The following is a 24,037-nucleotide window of genomic DNA, read 5'->3' as shown; positions in this document are numbered from 1 at the left end:
ATGGCTGATGACTCTCTCCATCTTAAAACTCTATCTTCATTTGGCTTCTGTATCCTGAACTCTTCTGTTTTTTTTTTTTTTCCACCTTCTTGTCCACTGCTCCCTCAGTCTTTACTGAATCCTCCTCGGACTGATCTCTTAGTACTGGAGTGCTCTAGCTTAGTTTTGACACTTTTTTCCTTCTCTCTCCATACTCCCTATTTGGTCCCATGACTCCAAATACTGTCTATACAGTGATGATTCCCAAACTTATATTTCCAGCCCTAACCTCAACTCGCAAACCAGATTCACAAATTCAACTGCTTTCTTGACACTTGGATGTCCCATGGGCATCTCAAACTTAATATGACCCCAACCAAATTCTGAACTGCATCCCCTTATCGCTCTCTTCCAGTGGTTTTTCCCATTTCAGTAAACGGCATATCAAATAATAGTTATTCAGGCTGACAACTTTAGAGTCACCCTTTACCTTTCTTTTTGAAGTATTCAAGTTGTTAGACAATGCTGTTGGCTCTACTTCCAGAACAAGTCCAGAATTTGACCACTTCTCATTACCTCCCTTGCTATAGCTTTGATACATTCCATCATTATATCTCATCTGGATTATTGCAATGGCTACCTAAATGATCCCCCTGCTTCCAGTCTTACCCCTCTCCTAGTCAATTCTCCATACAAGAGCAAAAAGATTTTTTCAAAACATAAATCAGGTCATATTTCTACTCTGTTCAAAATCCTCCAATGGCTCCTCATCAAGCCCATCATCTTTACTATGGCCTACAAAGTTCTAAATGACTTGGTTGTATGTTGGTTGTATGTTGTCTACCATTCTGATCTTATCTTTTCTTAGTCTCCTCTGAGTCCAGAATGTTTCAGCCTCATTAACCTTTTTGTGTTCCTCAATAATGCCAAGCATTCTCTTGCTTCCAGGTTTCTTCTGTACTTGCTGTTCTCTCTGCCAAAAATATTCTTTCACTCCAAGACATTTATATGACTAGTTCCCTCACTTCTTTCTTATCTAAGAAGAGCCTTCTCTACCCCTCTAGTTTAAATAGCAGCCCTAACCATTCTGTATTCCCTGTATTCTTCATTTTTCTTCATGACATTTATGACTAACATTAAATTATATATCTACCAGTCTCTCTACACTACTAGACTAGACCCTATAAGTACAGGGAATGTTATCTGTCTTACTCTCTATTGGGTTTTCAGAACTTAAACCTATGCCTGGCACATGGTAGGTTACTCAATGCATTTTGCTGAATAAATGAATAAACTACTGTATCCTATAATTCCAAAATTTTTATCTATATTATATTTAAGGGAAAAAATCACAAACCACAAGTTTCTTATGTAATACACATCTTTAATAATATTGATTTTCAAAAAAATGCTAAAAAGTATATATTTGGCTAATCTTACTAGTATGAATTTGGTTATTTTGCTCATCTGGATTGTTATAGACAAGTCAACTGAGCAAACATTTATTGAGTTCTTCCATGTACCAGGATCAATAAAAAGGAAGCAAAGGTAGGTGAAGCACAGTTTTATTTGCTTGTTTATAAGAAGTTTGAAATGGACCTTACTGTGGTAGTTAGAGAGGGTGTGGTTTGGAGAAATAATAGTGTAGAAGCCCCAGCTAGATGACAAGAAAGAATTTGATGAGCATTCTAAGTCTATTCTTTTCTGGAAGTTCAAAGAAGGAATGAATCATATACCATATTTGGTCACACATTGAGGAAAGAGCTCATGAAAGAAGTGCAATTTGGAGTGTACATAGCTGAGTAAAGTGGGAAGGGCATTATGCTTACTAGGTAACACATATGCAAAGATAGGGAAGATGAGCAGTCATATTTGGCTGACTTTTTGGAAATGTAGAGGGTTAGGAGAAGATGGGTCAGGAAACAGAGGCTAGAGATGTTTAATAACGTGCTTTAGAGATTCTGAATGTAAGTCAGTAGCCAATGGGAAACCATGATTCATATAGTAATTGTGATGGAAAATTTCAAATACATACAAAAGCAAGAAAGGAGTACACATAGCCCCCTTGAACTTACTGTCCAGTTCCAATTCTTATAAAGCCATGGGCAACCTTGTTTCATTATACTCCCACACATTCACCTCCTTAAACTGATTATTTTGAAACAAACTGATATAATATTTTATCCATGACTACTTCAGCCTGTTTCCAATATATATGAATGCTTTTCAAGGAAAGTACACATAATACCATTATCCCACCTACAAAATTAAAAACAAAACCATCAATGTAATTAAGTATCCAGTTGGTATTCATATCTGAGTTGGACTGAGAAAGTTGGTTAGGAAGAAAACTTGGCAGAACTCAGTGATTGTGCATTGAGTGAAGAAGAGGAAAGACTCAAATTACTCCCAGGTTTCTGGCCTGGGCACCTGGATGAATAGTGGTGTCACTGAGTAAAAGGATTTCAGATAGATAAACAGGTTCTGTGTGTGTGTAAGTGATGAGTTCAGTTTTGCATATGATCATATTGAGAAGCCTTTGGAGCACCAGACTGTAGATATCCAATAGGCAGCTGGCATCAGATTTTGCAAAGAGAAATGAGATGGCGACTACTGTTGGGCCATACATCTTTTCACATTTCTTTTCCTTTGCTCTCTCCCTCTCTCTCTCTCTCTCTCTCTCTTTTTTAGAGAGAGAGAGAGAGTGCACACATGCAAGTTGGGGGAAGGTAGGGGCAGAGGGAGAGGGAGAAAGAGAATCTTAACTAGACTCCATGCCCAGCGTGGAGCCCAATGTAGGGCTGGATCTCACGACCCTGAGATCATGACCTGGGCCAAAATCCAGATCAGACGCTTAACCGTCTAAGCCACCCAGGTGCTCCTCTTTTCATATTTCTGCATGGTCTGAGCTTTCTGAGCAAAGAGCACTGGCATCTGGGTTAAAGGATGACTGAACAGCAAACATACCTTAAGTGTTCAGACTAGTGCAATGCACCGGAAAGACCTGGAAACACTTTTCCCAGATCTATTTGCTTATGTGCCAATTTACAGTCTGAGGATAAGAGACCTAGACCCTTCCCTCTCTCTGGAGAGGATCTGTTCACCCCCTAGAGCAAAGGTCTCTGTTTCTGTTTCACTTTTTCTGTCAGACATGCCAGCTGCCTTGCATAAGTTCTGTTATCCATAAATTTGGGGACTCCCTCCCTTACTGCAAGCCCCGCATACACAGATAAATACGCAGCTCTCACTGCATTGTCCCATGGGGGTTTGGGGCATGTGCACTGGTGCTAAGATGCTCTTGAGTAATTAATGATGTGTTCTCTGATCCATACATCTTGGGTTTCCTGTCAGAATAAATATAAATATAAAACCTTAATAAGTACCAATAAAAGGAATATTTTTTCCTACTTTCAGACAAAACTGGGGAGGATTTTAACCATGTATGAGATGGAGACTAGGCCAGATAGTGAAGGGCTACTGCTGAGCCTACAGCTTTCCAGGAGGCAGTCTCAAGCAAACTCTAAAAGTCACATAGGGCATCAGGAAAGAGGTTTTGGGTAGATCTTAGGAGGTTTTCCTGCCTCATTCTAAGACTTCGTGGCTGTGGTGCATGAAGACCTGACTTGGTGGAGGACAAAGCTATAGAAGCAAGTGAGGATATAGAGAATATCAGTTGTAAGGGGTAAAAGTCAGTGCTTCTGTTAGGACCCTAAAAAAAAGCAGCTGTGTTCCCTGGAAAAGACCAGGTAAACACAATGGTTATGGGTGATATGAATGAATTTCAGAGAGAGAAAGAGAGAGAGACAGAGAAAGAGACAGAGAGAGGGAGGGAAGGAGATTGTTTCTAAAATTCCAAGGTGTTCTCTTCAAGTTTGTGTACACCTTACAATAGGGAGGCTTCATTTTTTTTTTTTTTTTAAGCAACTCAGTTGAAGTCTGTGGTAAGAATACTTATCTGACAGGTCATGTATTAACATGTGAGCGGAAGGCGGGCATACCAACATAGAAATAAACTATGAGATTATTTATCTGGAGGAAAGAAGGTTAAAATTATGTTTTACCAGCATTACATACAGAATTGCTAGTCACTGGAATAACACCCCTAGATGTCATTTAATTGCACAAGAGATGGTCAAATTGCTCAGAGAACTTTGTTAGAATAAAAGAGTGAGAAGAAAGGTTGGCTAAGGATGAGCCTCCATGGAAAGGAACAGCCGAGGAAGGAGATGAATATGCCTGAAGAGTAATTGTCATCAGACCTAGGAGGAGAGCCAGAAGAGTAAAGTATTTCAAAACCAAGAGAAGGAAGAGCATCAGGAAGGAGGGAGGGAGCTTCCAACAAGCCAAGTGCAGCTGGGAACAGGAGTGAAAAGGAAACTTGACAATTCAGGAGGTCACTGGTGATCTTATCTGGAGCAATTCCACCATCTTCAAAGTGTGAAAATATAAATCTGGACAGAGCAGACAGTCTTCCACTGTCATCCTCTTTCACTACAAAATTGAAAATGGCTTAGTACTACACTGCAGTTCACTTTATTTGACACAAAACACTTCATTATTGGGGCGCCTGGGTGGCTCAGTCATTAAGCGTCTGCCTTCGGCTCAGGTCATGATCTCAGGGTCCTGGGATCGAGCCCCGCATCAGGCTCCCTGCTCGGCAGGAAGCCTGCTTCTCCCTCTCCCACTCCCCCGCTTGTGTTCCTGCTCTCGCTAACTCTCTCTGTCAAATAAATAAATAAAATCTTTAAAAAAAAAAAAAAACACTTCATTATTGAGGAAAGGTTTACTACTAATAAAAACAAAACCGATAATGCAACAGAAATTTTAAAAAGACAGAATGGATCTGGTATATGTTATCGATGCCCTAGAAGTCACTGTAGTCAAACATTCATCTTACATGCTTTCTTTTCTTTTATTCACCTGGCAAAATTCCATTACTATCTTCTGAGAGCTCTGAGCCTGCAGCCTTGGGTAGAATGGTTAGAGCTATCCTGCTAGCTTGATGAGGTCAGGTGCTAAGAACAGGTGCCAAGGTGACTTCTTTGCTGTTTCTGTGAACTCGATTGACCTGGGCTGCCTGATTTCATCACTACTTGCTCTGGCTCAACTCCTGATGATGTAAGTCGTGGACTCCATTTTAGTGTGGCTGCCAGCCTAAGGGCAATGATCCAGAACTCTGACAATCCCTGCATTTGATACCAAAAGCCAGGTGACAGACAGGCTGATTACTTAAATTTACAGTGAGGCAACCGGCCACATTTGCCTGTACATTGGGAGCCCACCTACTTAAAATAAATAGCTGTGATCTCCAAGGGGGATAAAATTTAAGAGAAGGGAAGGAGGATCTTTCCCACCAGAATAAAAGTAATCTGTTTATGGCTTTGATGTGGGACATGTGTATGCGCACGCGGACACACACACACACACACACACACACAATAGATAAATCTATTCTCCCTCTGAGGATTTGAGCTTGCAAAACTTCCTGATTTTAAGCCAAATCTCTGGAGAGCTCCCAGTCCTCTAGAAAGTGGTAGAATTGCTCAGAATCCAGTTATGAACAGTTTCAGCAATGCTGGGCAGCATGTTGCAAAGGCAGGAAAACTTTCTATCTTAAATGAGAAAAGCAAAAAGCAAAAACTGGGGCAGGGGATGTCACACTCCCTGGATATCTAGATAATAGCTCCTTGGTGTATTCTCAGACAATGTTGTCAAAATTGGCTGGAGTCCAGGAAATCCTTTTTAAAGTCCCTACACATGCTCTTGTCCCTGAGGCACTGCACACAGAAAAATGGTATATGCACCAAAGAAAATTCTGTAGCAGTTTCCATAGTTTAAGGCCAGAGATGAGATCTTTTATAGCTTTTTACTATTCTAGTTTGTCTAGAAATAAGTGATCTTTATAGTTTCTGACCCTCTAAAAATGAAACCATAGTCCCTGTAGTTGCTATGGTGATAGAAAAATCCCTAGGATCACTATAGAATATATTATTTTCATTTCTATCCCTGAATAGTTCCTTCTATTACCTGAAAATATGATGGCAAAATCACGAAGTAGCCACTTTTTAGTCAATTTTTCTCTTAATTTTGACATGCCCCTCTGACTTGGCCTCGCCGTGCTGTCAGTTGGGTAAGATGTGTGTTAGTCACTATCCCTGCGAAAGGAAACTTTAATTTCTGGAAGGCATTTGCACATTACCAGCATTACATACAGAATTGCTAGTCCTTAATATTTTAAAATAGCATCCTTGCAACTCAGCTTCATGGAATCAAGTCAGTTAAATAAGACCCTTACTTATACACTGCTAATAGAGAAAAATTAGATAGCAAAGTAACTTTCACAACTGGAAGATGAAGTCCAGCTATGCAAAATCAGGAAAAACAGAAGATTATGAACTGGGGCGCCTGGGTGGCTCAGTTGGTTAAGCATCTGCCTTCAGCTCAGGTCATGATCCCGGGGTTCTGGGACCGAGCCCCGAGTCGGGCTCCCTGCTCAGCGGGAAGCCAGCTTCTCCCTCTCCTCCCTGCTTGTGCTCATTATCTCTGTCTCTCTCTCTCAAATAAATAAATAAAATTTAAAAAAAGAAGATTATGCACTGTTATAAGTCAGATTTCTAGTTGAAAAGCTGGTGATTTAAATAAGAGTCCCTTGATAACACAGACAGGAAAAGCCTGAACTTGGAGATAAATGATGTTTAAAAACATGAGTCTCCCTTTAGAGAGAACTGGCTTTTAAAAGGGATTCATAACACAAACAATTTGAACCTAAAAGTACTTTATTTATTCAAGTCCTGGGTAATAAGTACTTCAATGGGCTAAAAAGAGAAACTAGACACTACAGACCATTGATCTAGGGACCCAAACAGGGGACCTTTTTGCCAATTAATCAGGTTGAGATAAAAGTCTCAAGTAACTCTTCTCTATGCTCTCTTCTCTATCATAAGGGACAAATTTCTGCTGCTCAGTTTTTCTTCTATTTAATGTAAAGCAGCAACTACTCCCTTGTTGTCAGAATGTTTCATTGCAGAGCGTGCCTTTATCCACCTAAACGGTAAACCTATTTGTACGAATGTCAACGTCGATACTGCGGAAATTGAACAGGGCTGGAGGAGGGGATGGTGGTATTTGATAAACTGAACTTATTGTAAACAAGATGAGAATAAACTTTAAAAAAGTTATTGGACTTTGAATGTTGTTTCTTACCCGCCACTAAGTTGTTTGTCTCAAAAATATGATGAAGAGTGCCAGTATGATCTCTAGTATTTAAAACAGTATCATTTCTGTTTTGTTTTCTCTGTGGTCATGGAAATAAGTGGGCATCTCACACATACAAAATATAAAATTCAATTCAGCACTCGCTTAAACTTCAGCACAGAATTAAAAAATAAGGATGCCTATAATTTACAGGCATCTTTAGTCCTATTTATACCAAGGAGTAACCTCAAACACACCTTCACGAGTTTAAAACTCTTAACAAGGTAGAATTTAAAATATGTTGATTGTATATGTATATACAAACATTAATCTGAAATTGTGTCTTCTACTTTAAAGTTTGTAATAACATATTCAGAAATTATTTAATATTTGCTTCAAATTTCGCCACTGTTGCCTTAGTAAAAATGTTTCTATAAGGGGGGGAAAAAGCTATCTTAAAATTAAAACAGTATGGTTTCAGAGCTAGAAACATATAAGATAATATGAAAAATATGAAATTGATTGTTTAGGGTACTTTCCCCTAAAAGTGACTTCCATATAATGATATTCTGGTTTCAAGTATTTTGAACTTCATTTTAAATCTCTCTCTCTCCCCCCCCCCTCCATCCATCCATCCATCCATCTAAAATTGCTTTCCAGTGATTCTTCAGTCTTCATTCCTCAAAGTGACTCATGTGAGCAGATAGCTATAAACACCTAAAATTCACATTTTTTTCCATATTTACTTCCTGAAAGAAATTTGTATTTATTGGTTCACCAATAGCTTCCTCACTGCAACTTCTCCCTCTCCTGCAGCAGTCAGTACTGTTAAGCACAGCCCTCATCACCCAGCCCTGGCCTCCCTAGTCTTACCTCATTCTGCTATGCCCCAGCTTTCTCTTTACTTCTCTGTATACCCCCATCCTATTCATTAACTCAACAAATAACTATTGAAAACCTACCATGTGCCAGACATATTCTATGTACTGGGGATATAACAGTGAGCCAGAAAGACAAAGTCGTCCTATTTCTGTTAGTTCACAAACACTTTGCTGTGGCCTTAAGCAGATTCAGTCATTAAATGGCTGAGTCCCTTCATCTGCCGGATGACCCCTCTGTTGGGCACTATCAGCAGCGGGTCTATGATACTATGTTGGCATCTTGCTTATGCCATTTCCCACCTCCACCAGTAAGATCCATTTGTGTCAAACCAATATTTAGGTCGTGGGAGTGGCTGAGATTGTCCACAGAAGTGGCATTAGAAGGAAAGAGGGCTGGGAAAAGAACAGAGGAAAAGACACCTTTTGTGAGCAAGTGTGAAGAAGAAATAACAAATTGCCCCTAATTATTCCCATATGTATATCTCTAATCAAGATCCTCTCCTAAACTCTGACTTACATATATCCAACTATCTCTTTGATATTTATGAGGATATCTAATAAACATCTTAAGCTTAACATATCACAACTGAACTTATACCAAACCTTGCAGCCTAACCTGATCCTTCTGCAATTTTCTACATCATATAGTTAAATGGCAGCTCCATTCTCCCAGTTGTTCATGACAAAATTCTTACTGTTATCCTTGAATCCTCCCTTGACCAACCTGCATGCAGGTGGCCATCAAATCCTATGAGCTATGCTTTCAGAATGTATCCAAAATTTGACCCTGCCACCACTCCGATCCAAACCACCATCTCCAGCTTGGATAATTCTGAATACGGGCATAAGAGTGCTTCTTTCATAGGGTTGTTTGTGATGACCATTTGAGTTACCACAAGCAAAGAATTTAAAACATGTCCTGGGACATAATAAACAACTGGTAGCTATTAGTACTGTCCAAATTCCAATTACATCCAAAGCACAGATATTCAAAGGCTTTCTCCTCTGTAAAAATTATTCTCAGTTTCAGCTTTCTACATTGCTTTCTTCTCTTCCTGAATTTGGTTACACTTATGCCTTATACTATATTTTGCCTATATTATGTCTTTCCTACTTTTATTACTTCCTAACTTGTTTGTATCACTATGATACGTGTATCCAATTAATGTTACAAATTACCAGAGTGCAGGGATCAAGTCTTCTATTTCTCTTTTAAACACAGTACTTGGGCCTTAATAAATATTTGTTGAATTGAACTGAGGAGTGGAGTCAAAGCTCTGAATCTTAACTTGCTTATGAAAATCCAATTTGAATGGAATCACTGAACCTTAAGATTTGTTACACTGTTCTTGAACCATTGCAGATAGGCATTCAGGTCCCAACAGATGTTGTAAGATCTTCAGTTATTTCCCTGTTTATTCTATTTTACTTTTACTGGTTATTTAGCTGTTAGAGTAAATAGCAGAATAGCAGTCCATCTGCATTTCCTGTCTAAGTTTCTCCATGCTTTTCTCACAGTACCTCAGATACCTAAGTCCTTCATTCGGAATTATATCTGCCCAAGTTTCTCAGATACCATAGAGCATCAATAAGAACAAAAGGAAAAATGTAAAACTGCACTTCACTGCCCCACGTATTCCTCAAAGACAACGATTCTAGTCCATCAGCACCAACTAAACTGGAAACAATTTCACAAGTCATTTTGCGATAGGTACATTGTGTGTTGAGTCATGCACATTGTCTAAATCACTTTATTGAAAGTCTTGATAGAAAAAATCAGCTCTTGAACATAGCGAAGGAGAGTTGTAAAGGAGCAAATGCTATTTCTCTTCAAAATGAGACATATGGCATTCTATATTTCCAATTTTTTTAGAACCAGGGCATGCTTTTATGTCTTGTGTAACTGAGCTGAGGAGGGGCAGGTAGGTTTTGTGGAGAAAAATTCTAAGGCAATATAGCAATCCAGGGAAACCTAAAAGAAATGATTACCACTGAGGAATAGGATTACAAAATGTCGGCGGGATGTTTTTCTTTCCTCTATTCACTTTATACTCTTTTATCCTGTATACATAGGCCACAAAGAACATCTTATTATTTTGATAAAGCACTGAAAATCCAGTTTGAGTAATCAATCAAGTACATAGATAGCTGCTATATAAGATATAATTAAATCTGTATAAATTAATAAAATGACAATACACTATTTTGGAAAAATAGGAAACCTATTTGGTAACACTTTGCCCATCTGATAAATGATCAATGCTGTTGATGTTAGGAGAACATGCAACAAACATCACAGTGTTTTAGATGGGAGATAGAAAAGCAAAACCACTGTTTCATATAATTGTTCTGAGCTAAACCTAAACACTTAAATTTAAGAACAACAAAACAAAACATGATATAGAAGGAGGACCCTACCCTAACATTCTACTTCATTTCTTTACCTTCTTGAAAGCCCCACAGAGATCCCTAATGATGAGAACATTCTATAATCTTTTGTCTAATGTTTGGCAAATTAAACTTGGAAATTGGTAGTAACTGGTATCCATTAATTATATGTAATTTACAATACAAAGTATTTGCTTTTTTTCTCTGAATGTTTAACAGTATGCATTAGGATTTAGAAATAAGCAGACTTGGCTAAAAGTCACTGAATTAGACTGAACTATACACAATTGCCAATATTTGAACATTTTGATCTACATAATGTCAATTCATAAGGCTCAATTGAATGCTATTATAGTATTAACATGCTATGATTACCAATTTAAGCAGGAAAATGAATACAGACTAGCTTTTCTAAGTGGCAAAAGGAAAAAAAAAACATATAATAACCAAAATAAATCTCAGAACCCAAAGAAAAAAGAAAAACACTACTTATTAAAACATTCTTCAATTAGAACTACAACTTCAATGCTTTTAAGTAGGTAAAAAGTCAGAGTTCTGAAATTTGAACAATGGATTTTAAATTACTGAAAAAGAGTAGGGAAAAAATGAATTCAACATATTTCACTGGAAAACAAAACTCAAAACAAAACAACAAAACAAACTAAAAAACAGTATCCTATTCTTGATAAAAGCCATAGCGCATAGAAAATTGGAATGATCTCGATGTTTCACATCCTTAAGAAAAATCTAAAACAGTGAGTTATTTATTTAGCACCTAAAATTAATAGAAGAATGAAAATTTTATCCCCAAGTAAGTAATACTTAGCATTGGAAATATACTAAAGGAAAATGATTGAGAGTAAATAAGAGTCTCTAAAAGAAATTTCTGTCAAAAACAAATGTTTTTTACCTATGTGCATTCTCTTTGACATTAAACTTTTTTTAACCTTTAGCCTATTTTCCAAATCTGGAAATAACTTTATGTATATTTTATCCTGTTGTCAACATTTTATTTAAAGTTTTCTGCATACAAATATGCAATTGTATATGGTATACTACTTTTTAAAAGATCATTTGTTTAAGATTATTTACATGAAAATTTAATTTATAGTAATTTTTAAGATTTTGGATATGTGATGAAGTAATATGGGTTTTGCAAATTGTGACACATATGTAATTACACATTTTTACAAGAATTTTTCCATATAATCCCACATGCTTTGACTTTACCTTCACAATCGTACTGCTGAAAAGGCTGGGACAGGTATTATCATTAATCTAATTTCAAAGTTAAAAATACTGAGGCTTATGTGATTTGCTCAAGGACACAACCAGAAAGAGTCAGATTTGGCATCCAAATTTATGTCTTTTATGTTCAAATCCAGTGCTTTACCAACCTCTGTAGCCTACTGCCTGTCATAACCATATAATGCAAGCTCAGTGATGCAAAATATTTCTAATATTTCAATTACTTGTGGATTTCCTGCCACACATTTTCATAAATGATTGGCTTAAAATTCAGTACGTACAAACCTAGGTAGAGTAAATGTCTCCATGATAGTATACATGTATAGATTGTTAGAACTCACCTATGTCTGGATGATTTAACTCAATGTGTAAAAATATAATGTACAAGAGGCTAATTTTGTTTCTCTTTTCAGGCCTGGTACTGATAGATTAACATTGCTCTGTCCTCTTTGATCATGGAATCCATAACTGGATTTACGAGACTATGGTTCATTCATTCAACAGATGCACGTTGAGCGCCTATTAAGTGCTTGGTACTATTCTAGGAGTCATAGATACAGTGGTGAACAACAAGAAAATACCGTTTTTTCTGCCTAGTGGTTGTGCATATGATCTTTGGTGGTCACCACAGGGAACAGGCCAGAAGGAGCAGCTGGCTCATTTGCAAACCATTGCAAGTGGTGAAAACTGTATCTTTTGCTGGTGCTGACTCAGTATCACCATCTCAATCAATGTAGCACTGCAGTTAAATGGGTATACATACACTTAAATGCATGTGTATGTGTTTTTAGATTTATAAAACCCTGCACTATTGTTTCCACATTTTGGGAAGGGGAAAATAATAGCTTTAAGCAGTTTTAGCTAACAAAAATGCCCTGAGACTGTTTGTAACTTGGTTAACAGAAGAGCACACATCTTCCATTTCTAAGAAAAAAAGATTAGAGAAACCCATTAGTAGCTGTTGTGACAGCAGCCGTTGGGGAGTAGATCTATCTTAAAATTGAAAAAGAGAAACTGGCGTGCCAAAGACCCAAACTCCAGTTCATTTTCACTCTCTGAAATTTGTCTTTATCTGACAGATGAAGGCAACACCCTATATAAATCTAATTCGTATCCTCTTTATGTCCCATCTAGCTACCAGGCACTACATTAATGACATATCAAATTGGGAAGAGTGTTCAATCAAAAGGCATTAAAGTACTTATTAATTAGATTTTTCTGAGCTTCTAAAGAAAAATTTTAAAGTTATTTTTAGTGGCTTTATGGTAAGTTGCCCTTTCGATTTTTTCTGCACGGTTTATGGTCCACATGTGAAAAACACTTCGTAAATACAACTATATATTTTGGCCAAAACATTCTCCATAGGATGATGCATGGTCCTTGCATAAATAACAAATCAGTAATTATATATCATAGATCAAAAAACGACAATCTTAACTGGTCAAAGTACAGCCTGAATGAGTCATAAATAGAAGGAAAACATCCCCACACCTTAATTGCAACCTCAGAATTTCTACCAGCCTTATGAATTGTACGTTTTGATGTGAAAGTTTCTGACTTCAAGAATGTATAGGATGGGGATTATCAAAATAGTCTTGCTGAGAGAAATGAAGCAGGAGTGGGTTCTTAAAGTACATTTTAGCAAAGATGGGAGTACTTTGCAGCAAGGAAGTCAAAGTAGGACAACTGCTGGGCCTGATGAAATACTTGCGGGGAAAAAAGAATGAATAATTTCCTATAAAAGAGACACATGTATAAAATATAAAAGAAAACTGTACCAAAACACAGATAAATATGAACTGGGCATGGCTACAATGCAGTAAATATCTATAATCGCTTCATCATTAGAGGAATGAAAAATTAAGTACTATAGAAATGACTTAAGTAGGATTTAAATCACAGTGAAAAGATTAATATTTGTAAAGTAATTCACAAATATAAATAGCAAATTGAACAAATAAATCCCCAATCATAAAAGCAGTGGAAGAAAGGAATTATATTTGTAACTGAATAAATGTGGTAGCTGAAAAACGTGATTTTCCTCAGAGAAATCACTAAATGATTACATTCCTCAAAATGTTATACGTAGTCCAAAAGATCAGTTTTTACAATGTGGTGATACATTAAATTTAAGTAGAAGTCAAAAAGCATTGATAATCAAATTTTGCTTTGACATTTTATACACTCCAATGATTACTTAATTTAGAATAAGTATTAATTCCTCTTGTTCGAATATTATTAAATTGGGGAAAAATCTAACCCTTTCTCTAGCATGCCCCTGTAGTACAAGGTGCACAGAAACATTTTTTTTATATTCCTTCAAATATTTTATTCAGATTTGTACATGAGGTATCTTTTTCTATTATTTGATTCCCCTAATACCAGACTAGAAAACCAGTTTGCTCGTGACATTAGCTTTGTCCTCACTCAAATGACTGGCATTATTCAATTTGTGCTTAAATGATAAAATAGATTCCAAAGGAGAAAGATCTTGATCAGGCTGATAAGATCTCATCGTCAGTCCTTTTGCCCCTCCTTCAAGGCACCCGGGACAAAGTGTAAATATCAATGAGAAGAAATCTTACATCCCTCAAGGAGTCCTCTGCCAAATTCACAGGACACCTAAATTCTCCTGAGCCCCAAATCTGCTAAGAATAGGTCTTCATACATCCATCCTCAAGTTTCTGTGTGGATACAGAAATGAATCTGCTATCTCCACTTGGAAAACATTACCAGAATCTGAAAATCTCTCCTTACCACCCTTGCCCAGGCCACCAGTGTCTCTTCTCCAACTGCCCTCCTTGCTTTTACTCTTGATCCCCTACAGTTCTACTCTATTACTCAGTGTAATCCTTTTTTTTTTTTTTAAAGATTTATTTATTTATTTTAGAGAGAGGTGAGTAGGGAGGGGCAGAGGCAAAGAGAGGGAGAGGGAGAAAATCTCAAGCAGACTCCCCGCTGAGCACAGAGCTTGATGTGGGGCTCAATCCCACAACCCTGAGATCATGACTTGAGCCAAAACCAAGAGCCGGATGCTCAACCGACTGAGCCACCCAGGCGCCCCTCAACCAATGTAATCCTTTTAAAATATAAATCAGATGATATCATTCATCTCCTCAAAAGCCTACAATGCTCCTATCTCACTCAGAGTGAAAGGGAGTCTTTACAATGGCCCACCAGGCCTTCCACAGTCTGGACCCCCATAGCCTCTTTGATCTGATGTCCTACCACCCTCCTCTGGCCTATTCTCCTCTAGCCACACTGGCCTTCCTACTGTTCACTGATCAAGTTAGGCACACTCCCAACATGTGGGCCTCTGCACTGACTATTTGCTATGTCCAGACACTAAGGCTGAGTGCCAGGCTGACTCCCTTAGCCTCTTCAAATCTTTGTTCTAATGTCCACCCTATTTAAAATTGCAATCCCACCTCTTGCCATTCCACCTACTCCTGCCCCTTTGGTAGTTTTATACCCCTTATCCAACTCTGTGTTTTCTTTTTATCTTTTTTAATATTAACTATCATATTTAAATATACTGATTATTTGTTTGTTTGCTTATATTCTGTCTCCCACTGCTATAATGAAAACTGTATGAGGGAGGGGCCCATTGATTTTGCTCACTGTTTTTTAAGCACTTAGTGATGCCAGGTACATAGTAAGAGCTTAATAAATATGTTTGAATAAATAAAACCTCACTCGTTAAATTAGCAGCCTGTACTTTTTTTAAAAGGATTTTATTTATTTATTTGAGAGAGAGAGAGAAATTTATTTATTTAAGAGGGCCTCTTAAAATAAATTATCAAGTAGGGGTAAGAGCAGAGGGGGAAGCAGGGGTAAGAGCAGAGGGAGAGCCACCCAGGCACCCCTCTAAGCAGCCTGTCCTAACAATTTCTTTTAGGTCTTGAGGGCCCTACACAAAAGCCGACCCAATCAAAGAAGACTGAATGACTTTGATTTATAGTCTTTGGCTTTTTAAGCTTACAGCAAGCTCTTTCCAGTGCTGCTGAGGTTGAACAGCTGCTTCTACTTCTGGATCCTATCTAAACTCTGCATTGGGCCCAAGTGTCCTGTCAACATCTGTGAGATTTGTTCATATGTCCACACTTCTTGTCACTCTCTTGCCTTCCAAAAATATAAAAAAAAATTATCTACTTCAGTCAGAGCATCTGTACAATCATCAGTTTAGATGAGAGAATCAAAATGATGCATGTCCGACTTCTTTCTTCCTTTTCTTTCCCTCTTTCCTTCTTCCTTCTATCCTAATTCTGTCCTTCCTTCCTTCCTTTTATGGAATCTTCTCAAACTTTCATGGATTCATTGAGAATTAGAACCCAGAATATTTTTCCTATAAACTGGGCATGACACACCTCACTATTCTACTGTGTTTTGCCCAAAGTCACCTTTGCTATGCTCAACATAGTGCTGTAGAAAAAACTTTGTGAGAGGTAGTTTAGTATAGTGGTTTATAGCTCAGATCCTGGAGCTACTTTGCTTGACTTCAAATCCTTGCTCCATCAATATTAGTTGTGTCAACTTTGTCAAGTTACTTTATAGTTCTTCAGTTTCTTCATCTTAAAATGTGGAAAATTAATTTAAATATTTCACAGACTTGTGGTGAGGATTAAATTAGTTAATATAGGTAAGTTATTAAGAGTGCCTGACTGGGGCGCCTGGGTGGCTCAGTCGGTTAAGCGTCTGCCTTCGGCTCAGGTCAGGATCCCAGGGTCCTGGGATCAAGCCCCACATCGGGCTCCCTGCTCGGCGGGAAGCCTGCTTCTCCCTCTCCCACTCCCCCTGCTTGTGTTCCCTCTCTTGCTGTGTCTCTCTCTGTCAAATAAATAAATAAAATATTAAAAAAAAAAAGAGTGCCTGATCACTGAAAAAAAACTGATTTCTCATTATGGTGAAAGATAAAACCTAGTTGTCATCCTTATTCTAAGACATGCTCTTATTTTTGTCCTAAAAATTCACCTTTCTCAAGGCCAAGATCTAACTGAGCAACTAAGGAACTCCTTAGTGGAGAAGTAGCACAGTCATTGGGGAATTGCCCATCAAGTTGAAAGGAGTATTTGCCAAGATTTCTGCTAGCAAGTGCTGACTAAGTAGTGCATATGTCATTATTTCTTTCAAAATTATCATAGGTTGAATGCCTGAGAAGCAGATTCTAAGACTAGAATGTATACGCACAGGATTTACTTGGGAGTGATCCTAGGAAGCACCAGTAGGCAGTGGAGGGAGTAGGAGAGGAAGCCAGTTTACCACAGTACTATTTGGAAAGTTCCTACTGTGCACAGTGGGGTCTCAGTCCTGCTGGGGAACTTCCGGTCCAAGTGCAGAACATGTCTGAGAGTTACTGGAGCTGAAGATGTGGATGAGCAATGTCCTTTATCCACAGAAAGCTACCTGTCATTGGTCGAGGTTTGTTGGAAGATGTGGGGAGGCAGAGCCTTAACTCTGACACGAGTTGAGAGAGCCCTAGGCAGAGTCCCAGGCACTTGCAATTGGCAGCTGCCAGTTAAAATGCAGGGAACCCTGAATGTGGAGGGGGTATGGCTGAGGCCCCAAGAATACTGCAGATACCAATACAACTGAAGCTTTCAGTAAAATCAGGTATATTACGGCATTAGGATAAATCCTTTCCATTGGGCCTCTTAAAATAAATTATTGCTGCTTTCATGACAAGAGGTCAAATATTTAAACCTCTCAGGGGCAAAACTTCTGGAAACTTAAAAAGTTCGATGTTCATACCTCATTATTATTTTTATTGTCGTAAGAACACTTAATACAATATGCACCCTCTGAACAAATTTTTAAGCATACGCTACATTACTGTTACCTATAGGCGCAACATTGTCCAGGAGATCTCTAGAACTGATTGTTTTTGCACTTTATACCCACTGAATAGCAACTCCCCATTTCCCCCTGCCCCCAGTCCCTGGCAATCACCATTCTACTCTCTTTTATGCTCATGCTTTCATATGGGACAGTTCAAAGCAAGATTTGTTGATTTAACGTAGTAATTATATTTTAGCAAATTCTAAGACAATTGACATCTTTTGTTCTTAAAATGATTGAAACTGTCCAAAATTTAAATTCTTTCAAAACTATTGTACTATCATTTGTGCAATGGATATTGTAACTTTTTACATATAAACAAACACAATCAATTGATTCACAATGCTAATATTGGTTTTAATATAAGAATAAATATTACTTATGTGTATTTCCTCATTCACTGCTAGTTTTGCCTTAGCTAATGTATTAGCTATTAGATGCAGATTTCCATATGTAAACGGTGTTTTTCTGCTTTATTCTTCTCAAAATGATTAGGTAGCTTTCCAATTCAATAAATCTATGGAAATTATATGTGCTATATTAGCTATATTATGTTCAGAAAGTAATTATTTTAACTTATTACACATTGTTTGTGCTGTATTGTACTTTAAAGAAATATGTATGTTAAACCACAGCAATACCTACTACAGTTCTGTAATCTGATTCATGCAAATCTGCCAGGAATAAAATCAACCACAGTTTAATTTCAAACTTTCCCAACCAGCAGCTGTACAATTTATGCACTACTTTTCTATTTTTACTACTGGATAATGACAATGATGAATGCCTTTAAGAGAAAATACATATTCATTGGAAAGACTGAGATCAAAACTATCCCCCTTCAAAAGGCCCACAAAGGTAGGAAGCCCATTTGCGTGCTGCCAGAGATTTGTTGGTAGTGAGCTGGAATTATGCCCAAAACTGCATCTAATGAGGATTCAACAATCCAGTGAAATTAAACCTGCAATGATACCTTTTTACAAACCCCAGTAATCAATATGATCACAACTGGCATCAGCTATAATACTCTTAAACATATCTGAAAGAACAAATGATTAGCTGAGTGTAGCCAGGGGCCCATCATTCTGAGTGTGCCAGGTTAAGAGGTATGAAGACAAAGATATTCAACTGGCAACTTAATAAGTTTAGGGTCACTGCTCTCCTGACCCATATGTCTGGGAACATGGAATGAAATGAATATTAGCTCATTAGCAGTGATTTACATGTTGAATGACAATGATGAGCTTATAAACTGTGCTGTCATGTGAAATTAGTTAATGTGAATAATGACAAGAATGCTGGCATGTCTCCTTTATCAAATGATCAGGTTTCTTTTCTTCACTGCATCCACCAGCAATCTGACTTTTATTTCAAAAAGAATAAGAAAGAGCACCATACTGAAACGGATGGAGTAGCTCCAGAGATCCATGCCTTTCTTATTTTATTTTAGCATGTAATTTTATAGCTTACTTGATATAATGTAAGATAGTAAGTCACTCAAGATATTGCAGCTCTGATTTCCAAAACAAACAAACAGCTTTATCTATCTGTATACTTATGCAGACAAATGTGTGATATGGAATGAGCTCCCAAGAAATCATTTAGAGTATAAAATACTTTGGCTAATAGGTGCTGCTGAGAGCAAACTCATCTTCTGTCTATAATCTCACACTATTTGCATTGAAAAATACTGAGCTCTGGCTATACTATTTCATTTTGAGTGTAAAATGTATGATCACAAAAATTATCTCGAGACACATATTATTATGTGTATTTTCTTGATGCTACGTTCATCTATCTTCAGACACTTCCCTCTGTAATTCAAAGACTATTTCCTCATCATGTTTTGTCTTAGTGTGGGATTCAGAAACGCAGTTGGTGATTTGAAAAACCCTGGATTTGGGTGGTAGCCTTTGCCTGGTAATTTTAAAGAAATATTTCATTGCTTTCTATTCAGTTAGATTCCATGTATTCTAGTACTCATACTGGCACTAATTCAAAGTTGAATATGCATATTATAAGTAGAAAACATAAAGCTAAAATTGTATGCAATAGATACCATTTAAAATCTCATCTAATTCCCTCTTTTACGGGAGAAGAAAGGAAAGTAATGTATTAATTGCGCATATACTGTTACTCTATCAAAGCATGCTTTTTGATTGATAAGTCCTTTCTGCCCTGAATCTATGTGAAACTATTACTTTTGTCTGTTGCCTCATTTTAGAAAGTCTCTCAACATTAAATATTATAAAATACCTCTTCTGGTTTATGTTTCTCTCTCTATCCCAGATTTCTAGAATTAACCATCCTGTAAAGTGTTTTAGGAATTCCACGTCTAAGTAAAAATACCTTCGGTGTGTACATTTAAGTCAATTGTTCTGGTACTGCAAATGATCAAGATGAATATCTTGTAAAAATCTAATAAAAGTGCTTTGCTTTTACCTTCAGCGACTCCTCTTGTTTAAAGAGATCTTCAAAATCTTTAGCACAGAGTTCAGGAGCATTAAGAAGTTGTTCCACTTCTGATAGGGCTTGTGAGACATGAGTGATCTCAGTCAGGTAAGTAGAAGGCACATAAGAAATTTCCAAAGGCATATCTTCAGTCATCACCATCACCGACTCTTCATGGACAGTGTGCTGGTATAGGCATACAAAAGAACAATTCTTTTAGCTTCCTGATAATGAAAAGATCTCTACTGAGTTTATATAAATTCCAGTTTATAGCTGACAGAGGGCTGAAATTGAATAAAAAAGTGTATGATGATAAGTCTAGTAAAAAGATTATTATTTATACACCCTCTTTTCACAAAAAGTGTTAGAAGCATTGCATGTAAAAATAAGAGATACATACACATTAGTACCATGAGTGTAAGAATGAAAGACCAAGAGCCATAAGGTCACGAAAGGGATAGTTTTTTACAACTGGTTTTTAAAATGTAATTCTAAGCTCCCTGGAAAATTAGGTATGGGGTAGGATGGTGGGGGGTCTACATTTGTGGTTTTCCTACCAAAGGAACCTCTCCTATACTTTTCTTCCCTAAACTAGATTGAGGTACAAAAGGGACAAAGTGGTTTTGGCTGGTTTATACTTTTACATTCAGCACACTTCTCCAAATTCCAGACACCAGCTTTCCTCTTTAATGCTAGTTTCCTGTTAAGTCAAGCTGCTAATGAAAGTACTAGATGAGAAAGACCGAGAGTGGAATTCACATTTTAATAAGAACTCCAGAAGGCCCTAAGGTCTAAGGAAGCACTAGCCTCTCCTCCTCCATCTACACTTTCCTACCTACCATTCAAGTACTATGATTGATGGACATTTGGAGCTTAGAGTCCTTTTAGATTTGGCCAATAGCGCCTCTTTCCTTACTCCTTGTAAGAGCATGAAATAAATGCTATTTGGGACACAAATTCAGAAAGATAGATGACCTCTGCTTTCTTCTGTCTCTACTATAAGCAACAAAACTCTTGTAATTGAAATTAGTTTTCCAGTAACTTTGTTTTGAATTGATCAACTGCCATCTGCCTGTTGATGGGGTCAACTGAGGGTTTCAGTGGCAGTCTCTAGAGGAGTTCTGATGATCAGCATGCTAACACAGCCATTTATTACTGCACAAGTTTTATGACAAGACTATCCCCATTTTTTCAACAATGTAATTAATTGGAGTTTAGGACCTCAAACTGAATCCATAAAGATGAGTAAAATTATAAGCTGCTCTATTTACACTTTCCTATTAATTTCTCAGGTCCAGTATTCTTGTACTCAGTTCTTACATAATATAAAAATAATTGCAATCTAGATGTCTCATTTACCTATGACACTGCAAATTCACAGAATTACACAAATTAGCTTAAATGGCATAATTATACTTTTTACAAAGTTTGATGTTGTGTATATATCTTGACTAAATATATGGTCCATATTCCTTCGTGATGAATAGAATGATAATCTACATGTACTTCTAATTTTACATTTCAAATAATACTAGAATTTTGGGCTAGAGTTTAAAGAGGACAATCTACAGATTTAACCACATATTTTTAAATTCAAATTCTCAATCTCTTCATTTCAAATGAAACTTCCCACCAATTTAAAAGAAAAATAAATCAGCAGACATTTGAATGCTCATTAATTTCATACTAACTAGTAGAGTTAACACAAGTCAAGCAAATTCACTGTGACTTCCATGTATTCTACTACACTGGTGACTGTTGTTCTTAAAAATTTCCAAGTTAATAAGTTATTTTTCTTATTTGCATCAGTTTCTTCAACTCCTGGGGGAAAGATATTTCTACCTTATCTGAAACAAGAATGTTCCTATACCATGTTTCAGTGATGGTAGATTTTTCTTTCTTTTTAATTATATAAATTTTATACCTCTAAATTTTTAGAGAGCAGTGGGTTTTGTTATTAGGGACAAAGTTGGGTAGAAGACAAGTAGTGGTTTATCTCTCTCATATATGTATATATGCATGTACATATGTGTATATGTATTTTTGTCTAACCAAGGGGGTTATTTTTAGAATAAGACATACCTTCAAAATATTTAAAAAACATCTGAGTTTCATTTAAAAACTCAGTGTGAGTTTCAAAAGGTTTTAATATCTGTCCTCATCATTTTCTCTTAAAAGGTAAATAATTCTAAGTTCTTTACATTCTCTTTCTGTTTCTTTTTTGACATGTAGTTTCCTTGATCTTCATTATTTATACTTGAGATGCTCACAGCTATCTTAAGTTCACACTGATGACTGCCAAATATAATAATTATGGATTATAGATAGCAAGGGACTTAATTGAACAGTTAAATACAACAGAGGAAAAAGACATTAAAAATAAACTCACATTTGACTATTGCCTTGGACTTAACTTCCTGAAACACAATTTAAAACCCAATTTTCTAATTCTTTGGTGTTTGTGATTAATGGTATTTTGTTGTACATACCGGAATTTTACATATAAATGCATGATTGACACTAATGTAACATTGTGTCAACTATACTCAAATAAAATTTTTCTTATAAAAAATTAGATTTATTTAAATAATAATTAATGCTAACCACACAGCTCTGAAGACTGGAGTGCTGTATCTCAACAAATAAGATTTGCACTGGCTGCAGGGCACCTGGGTGGCTCAGTCAGTAAAGCATCCAGCTCTTGATTTCTGTTCAGGTCATGATCTCATGGGTCATGGGATCGAGCCCCGAGTTGGGCTCTGCGTTCAGTGTGGAGTCTGCTTAAAAGATTCTTTCCCTCTGCCCTGCCTCTCAAATAAATAAATCTTAAAAAAAAAGATTTGCACTGGCTACAGTCCTCACCCAGGACTCTAAGAAAGTAAGCAGCACACTGGCTTCTCATTTGTTAAGCTTTTCACTACTTGACTAAATGTCTGTCATAGATTATTTTATTATATATTGATTCATGTCTTCTTTTCCACATAATAAATATTCATCATCACATCATAAGAAAACCTTTTCCACCCATATTTCAATGGAAATCTCTTTAAGGGAATGTTAGGTGGCATCTATTTAAATTCAGAATTTTTCAAATAATTGAAATTTTGTATCTGGTTCTAGAAACCCTTTTTGCTTTTTCTTTTCTTAAATGATGAAGCCATCACTGACCTGATTGCAATGCTCTTCAAAGAAGCATTAGCCACTGTACTGCACATAGGCCATGCTCTATTAACATGTACATTGCAATTATTTTCAAGACTATCATATACAAGCCTTAGAGCAACCGGTATCAATTCACGAAAATAAGTGGACTAACTATACCACAACCGATTTACTCCATGCTCACACATGGCAAGAAGACAATCTCCAGAATATTGAGAAATATTAAAACTGTTATGGTTGATGAGAACAATCAAAGAAATAAAGACATAGTCTATCACTTTAAAAAAAGGTATGAGAAAAACATTGTAATCTTTGTTATCCTAAACTACTGATAAACAAGTAATTTTCTTTCTATTTTTTTTCTTTTGTAAAAAAAAAAAAGAAAAGTAAATTAGAATGCCTATAATTCCTAAAATGCCTTCCAGTTACAATTATCTGTGAACACTGACTCAGCTGTATTTTGTAAATTAAATTGAAAAAGGTTAGTAACCACACATTGAAAATATTTAATGAAGACTGATCTACTGGAGGACTTAGTTCCTCCTATCAACTCATCATCATAGACAGGAGAAGTTAAGTGGTGCATATCACCTGAATAGAGAAAGCCAAGCAATGGTCCTCTGAACTTTTATGAGAAATACAAAAATTTCAGAATAATTCTTTGATACCATTGGGAAACTATCAACTCATTTTCTAGAAAATTTACTCTTATATATTTTGAGTATTCTCATTTAGTATAAAGTTGTAATAGATCCAATAAATTTTAATACAGAGAAATGTATCATAAGTTTCATATATAAGAAACAACTAAAAATTTAATCAACAGAGTCAGAAATTTAGAGATCTAGTTTACTATCTACTCCTTAAAATATATTACTGCTTTTGACAAAGTCATGCAG

The 24,037-nt window shown here is 36.7% G+C and overlaps 1 protein-coding gene across 9 annotated transcripts in view; it reads right to left on the bottom strand.

Moving 5' to 3' along the window:
• DMD (dystrophin) overlaps positions 1 to 24,037 on the bottom strand; it is a 2,185,421-nt gene that overhangs the window by 1,125,953 nt on the left and 1,035,431 nt on the right. For all 9 annotated transcript variants that reach the window (XM_078064107.1, XM_078064109.1, XM_078064106.1 and 6 more), the window contains one exon: positions 19,968 to 20,162. In XM_078064107.1, the coding sequence (XP_077920233.1) occupies positions 19,968 to 20,162 (195 nt within the window). The remainder of the gene's footprint in view (positions 1 to 19,967; positions 20,163 to 24,037) is intronic.

Source organism: Halichoerus grypus, chromosome X (genome assembly GCF_964656455.1).
Source record: "Halichoerus grypus chromosome X, mHalGry1.hap1.1, whole genome shotgun sequence".
NCBI classification, from domain to species: domain Eukaryota; kingdom Metazoa; phylum Chordata; class Mammalia; order Carnivora; family Phocidae; genus Halichoerus; species Halichoerus grypus.
The sequence above is the reverse complement of the archived record's forward strand: the minus strand, read 5'-3'. Positions and strand labels throughout refer to the sequence as shown.